Source organism: Quercus suber, unplaced genomic scaffold, assembly GCF_002906115.3.
Source record: "Quercus suber isolate HL8 unplaced genomic scaffold, Cork oak 2.0 scaffold_63, whole genome shotgun sequence".
Taxonomy (NCBI): Eukaryota; Viridiplantae; Streptophyta; class Magnoliopsida; order Fagales; family Fagaceae; genus Quercus; species Quercus suber.
The window spans coordinates 612,115-617,904 of record NW_027069528.1 but is presented as its reverse complement, the minus strand read 5'-3'; the positions used below and the strand labels follow the sequence as shown (position 1 = coordinate 617,904).

At 37.3% G+C, this 5,790-nt stretch overlaps 1 protein-coding gene across 1 annotated transcript; it reads left to right on the top strand.

Moving 5' to 3' along the window:
• Nucleotides 1-2,871: 2,871 nt before the first annotated feature.
• LOC112030892 (L-type lectin-domain containing receptor kinase VIII.1) lies at nt 2,872-5,790 on the top strand. Its single transcript, XM_024063568.2, has one exon. It carries the CDS (start codon nt 3,117-3,119, stop codon nt 5,262-5,264), a length of 2,148 nt encoding a protein of 715 aa, XP_023919336.2. The 5' UTR covers nt 2,872-3,116; the 3' UTR covers nt 5,265-5,790.

Below are 5,790 nucleotides of genomic sequence, written 5' to 3'. Positions count from 1 at the left end.
TACTTGTTGTCCAACTTATTAAAGCCCAGTTTTCCAACTCATTCTCTACTCATTGTATTGGGTTTTTTGGGCCTAAGTTCATCCATCACTTGGGTTATGGACCCAAATTGCGTCTTTACATTCAATATTACATAATAAGAAATATATAGTTTTACCTAATGTGTAATATATAATATACGTACATTCATTGTATTACATAGAAGTATAATAAATTTAAATTGAGTCTTTTTTGTATTATCTAAATGTAGATACAAGAATTCGAAAACATAATTAACACTTTGTATATTTTGACAATAACATTTTTTTGAAAAATGAACCATTTTTCAAAAAGTATTTTTTAGAAAACTATTTTATTTTTTAATGTTTGGTAACAACCTTAAAATGAGTTGGAAAACTACCTCTTGACTTCTCTTATTTAACTTCACGTGAGATAGAGTTGTTTTCCAGAAAATTTTAGTAGAGAACAACTATTTCTCACATTAAGCTAGATAAGGGAAGTTAAAAGATAGTTTTCCTTAGACTTATTTTTTCCAATACTACCAAACACAAGAAAATGCAGAAAACTATTTTCAATAAGATTTTTCATTGACATAATTAAAATCTAGTTGGAAGGACATCTGGCATGAAATTTGAGTTTAAAATATAGAAATACATGGAATCAAATAATAAGACTATTAGAATGACACTTGACACAAAATTGGTATGTAAGTATAATTTAACTTTTTTTTTTTTTTAAAGAATCACTTAACTTGAATTCTTAATTGAATTTTCTCAAACTTTCACTTTATTATATTTAACATGATATAATTTAACTTTTGATGTTCCTAGTGAGATTGAGTTGCTTTCCTTATTTAGTTTAGTGTGGATAGAGTTGTTTTCCAGAAAATTTTAGTGGAAAACAACTATTTTTCATGCTAAGCTAAATAAGAGAAGTTAAGAGATAGTTTTCCTTCGACTCTTTTTTTTATAGTATCAAACACAGGAAAATGTAGAAAATTATTTACAATAGGACTTTCCATGGACATAATTAAAATATAGTTGGAAGGATATCTAGCATGAAATTTGAGTTTAAAATATAAAAATACCTAGAATCAAATAATCAGAATATTATGATGATCTTGCTTGACACAAAATTGGTATGTAAGTAGAATTTAACATGTTTTTTTTTTAAGAATCATTTAACTAGAATTCTTAATTGAATTTTCTTAAAATTTCACTTTAGTATAATTAATTTGTATGATATACATAACTTTCGGTGTTTCTAATGAAAACATTTTGGTTCTCCTAATTATGATGTATCAAGAAAAAATCTCAGTTGCATTCTAAAATGGTTATCCATCAATGGATATAGTTAAATATTGTGTACTTAGATCAAGAGAGAGCCTTTGAAAAATTATTGAACCATAGGGTTTACCATAAGTGCAATTTTTATTAACAATCTTAGAGCATTCATATCTATAAGGATAAAGAGCCTAAGAGTATATATTAGGCTGTGAGCCTTGTCCGAGGAGAGATAAATAGTAGACGTCAAAAGGATTGGTTTGCCCTCAAGGGCAACGTTTTCGAAATGTTCTATTGGTAAGGACAAAAATCAGGGAAACATAGGACAAAAGGAAGCTAAGAAATATTTAAAAGAAAGCTGCTATCACCGCATTTAATGCTCTGCAGCTAACCTTTTGGCCGCATTAATGTGGAAGTGATGCCTGAACAGTGGCCAGTAGCCTTACAGCTGCTCCCAAAGACTTCAAGAATGAGCTAATGAGACAAGGATCAAAGCCAACAACTTGACCTACACGTGGATGGTGGAAATGAAGAAGAGAGGGGTATATAATAGAGAGAGAGAAGCCCCTTACAGAGGGGATCAGGGATTTGAGAGAAAAAATACTGTAGCAACAAGAACTGGAATTGTGACCAAATTCAAAATATATCTATATATACAAAAACTAGTCTCGTCGGACTATTTCGAGGACGACATACTTTGGGCAAAACCAATCTATTCTTGTTTTCTTGTCATCTGAGCTCACTGTAATTACTATCTAACTCATTAAAACCTAGTTTTCTAGCCCACTCTCTACAAATTCATTGTATTAGGCTCTTTGGGCATAGATCTTTTTCCTTTTGGGCTTAGGCACCAAACTGCGTCCTTACAACATCAGTTCTTGTAAAAAAAAAAATTATGTTTATTTTAGCATAAGAATCTACCTTTTGTGTTTTACCCAACTACTTTTTAATAGCATCCATATCAAATTATCTATTATACACTACATTTCATTTAAATATTATTTCTTTATCAATTTTTTATTACTCTCTCACGTAAATCTATCTTTGCATATATAAGTAAAAAAGTATTAAAAAATAGACTTGCATTTGAATAGTAATCTTATTTATTTATACGATTACTATAGCTCGCATCTTATTTCATACAAACTTACAAAGACTGATATGACTAATTTATTTAGATGCGCATAATTTACCTCTTATGCTATTTAGATCGAGTGCTAAATATGATTTCTCTTATAAAACCATATATATATATATATAGAATTAGAAGTTCTCAAGTCTCAACTCTATTCTATTGTGACTAATAAAAGATTAAAACGATTAGCCATATCAACCCAAGGTAGTAGGTAGTAGCACCAAGCAAAGCAAAAAAAAATCCAAAAGAGCGTGAAGTATACGTGATGTAGCAGCCACGTGCAAGCAAAGCAAAAGTCCCCGTATAGTAGTAATACTAATTCGTAAAAGGATATGTGAACTGAAGGTAGGAAATAAAAAAGGTTTCTTTATCACCGAAAAAAAATAACCGTTATGAAAGAATACGTGTCGCTCTTCCTCTACACCTGTCTTTTTCAACTCTACTTTGGATTCTCTCTCTCTCTCTCATTGTGTATTCTTTGTTTCTTTGCTCCGCTTGTTCTGTTTTTAGGCAAAGAACCCAATCCACTCCCATCTCTCTCTCTCTCTCTCTTACAGTGTCTATACAAAGCTCGTGATTCAATCTTCTTTGTGTCTTCCAAACTCTCTCTCAAACACCGCTAATCTGAACCCCACTAAGGCCAAAGCAACATCCTTTTAACTTTGTGTAATGGCCATTCACTAAAAAAAAAAACTGAGCAATGTTGAGACTTTCCTGCAAATTTTCAGGCATTGTCTTTTTTCTATTTATTACACTTTCGCTTTGCTATTTCAACATTCCCATTACCAACGCCTCCACTGAGTTCGACTTCGGGACCTTAGCTATAAGCAGCCTAAAGCTCCTTGGCGATGCCCACATGAACAATGGGAGCGTAAGGCTCACTGGCGACCTCCCCGTTCCCAACTCCAGCGCCGGCAAGGTCCTCTACAGCTCGCCGGTGAAGTTCCGGGAACCCGGGACGCACGTCCCGGCGAGCTTCTCGACTTTCTTCACCTTCTCCGTCACGAACTTGAACCCGTCCTCGATCGGCGGCGGACTAGCTTTTGTAATCTCGCCGGACGACGATACGGTCGGCGATGCAGGTGGGTTCCTCGGGCTCGTCAACGCGACGGGTTCGCCGTCTGGGTTTCTGGCGGTCGAGTTCGATACCCTTATGGACGTTGAGTTCAAAGACATTAATGGAAACCACGTGGGGTTGGATCTGAACAGCATGGTCTCGACGCAGGTCATAGATTTGGACGCCACGGATATCGATCTTAAGAGTGGGTTTGTGGTTAACGCGTGGATCGAGTACGACGGGTCGTCTGGAGTGTTCAACATAACGGTTTCGTACTCGAATCTGAAACCGAAGGAGCCTCTTCTGTCGTTCAGTCTGGACTTGGATCAGTACGTGAATGACTTAATGTACGTTGGGTTTTCAGGGTCGACTCAAGGGAGCACAGAGATTCACAGTATTCAGTGGTGGAGTTTTAGCTCTTCGTTTGATTCGACTTCTGGTTCATCAGGGTCTTTGCCACCTCCACCTCCAACGACTAGTTTCATGAATACAACGGCTACTGTGAGGTCACCACCGCCTTCAATAGCTCCATCGGGGTCCGATTCAGAATCGAGTACTCCTACTTCACAGAAAAACAGTAAGTCTTCTTCTTGTCATAACCAGCTCTGTAAACAAGGCCCAGGAGCTGTGGCTGGAGTGGTCACTGCTGGGGCTTTCGTTTTAGCTCTATTTGCAGGTGCTTTTATCTGGTTTTACTCTAAGAAGGTCAAGCATGTGAGGAATTCTGATTCGCTTGCTACGGACATTATCAAAACGCCAAGGGAATTCAGTTACAAACAGATCAAGTCAGCCACTAAGTGCTTTAATGCCAATAGAATTATTGGTCATGGTGCATTTGGGACTGTTTACAAGGGTATATTGCCGGAGACTGGTGACATTATTGCGGTGAAGAGATGTAGTCATAATGGTCAGGGGAAGAATGAATTTTTGTCTGAATTGTCTATAATTGGAACTCTTAGGCATCGAAATCTTGTTCGGCTTCAAGGTTGGTGCCATGAGAAGGGTGAAATTTTGTTAGTCTATGACTTAATGCCTAATGGGAGTCTTGATAAAGCTTTGTTTGAAGCTAGAACGCCTTTGCCGTGGCCGCATAGGCGAAAAATTTTATTGGGGGTGGCCTCTGCTCTTGCTTATTTGCATCAAGAATGTGAAAATCAGGTGATTCATAGAGATATAAAGACTAGTAACATAATGCTGGACGAGGGGTTCAATGCCCGGTTAGGGGATTTCGGATTGGCGAGGCAAATTGAGCATGATAAATCTCCTGATGCAACGGTGGCAGCTGGAACAATGGGGTATTTGGCTCCTGAGTATTTGCTAACTGGGAGAGCTACAGAGAAAACTGATGTGTTTAGCTATGGAGCTGTGGTTCTTGAAGTGGCTAGTGGAAGAAGACCGATTGAGAAAGATGTTTCTACTGCTGGTAAAGTTGGGGTTTGTAGCAACTTGGTTGAATGGGTTTGGAGTTTACATAGAGAAGGGAGGTTGTTATCTGCAGCTGATGCAAGACTTGGGGATGAATTTGATGAGGGTGAAATGATGAGGGTCCTAATGGTTGGGTTGGCTTGCTCTCATCCTGACCCATTGGCTAGACCCACAATGAGAGGGGTGGTCCAAATGCTTGTGGGTGAAGCTGAGGTTCCCATTGTCCCAAGAGCAAAGCCCTCTATGAGTTTTAGCACTTCACACCTCTTGTTGAGCTTGCAAGACAGTGTCTCTGACTGTAATGCTATGATTAACATCTCCACCTCCTCATCAGAGAACGACGTCAATGGTATTGATTTAGTATGATCACAAAGTTCATAACCTCTTAAGGGTTTGTTTATTGGTTCGTATAGTATATGTATTCATTTGTTTATGTATATTTAATAACACCCATGACATGCACTGTATAAGCAAGCAAGTTCAGTGGGGCTTGGGGAGGTACAATTTTGGTTATGAGTGATAATATGTATAATCCATCATACAATTAGAGTGGCTATTAAGAGTGGTAGAAAAACTCTTCAAAAAAAAAAAAAAGAGTGGTAGAAAAAGAGGCAAACAAAATTGGTTATGGTGGATGTCATTTTCTTCCTTTCATTGGATGGGTTCCTTTGTGGAGAGAGAGAGAGAGAGCGAGGTGGGCAGTGGTTGCTTTCTCAAGGAATCCATTAGTCAAAAGTAGATATTAGAGTTTGAGTAGGGATTTGGTAAAGCATAGTGTCAAAAGGAGTGCATATTTATTAGACACTTTTCTGAGAAGTCTTTTATAATTGTGGCTGGTGCGGATAATGTAACAATAATATGAAATTGAGTGCATAATTCTTCTTTAATAACA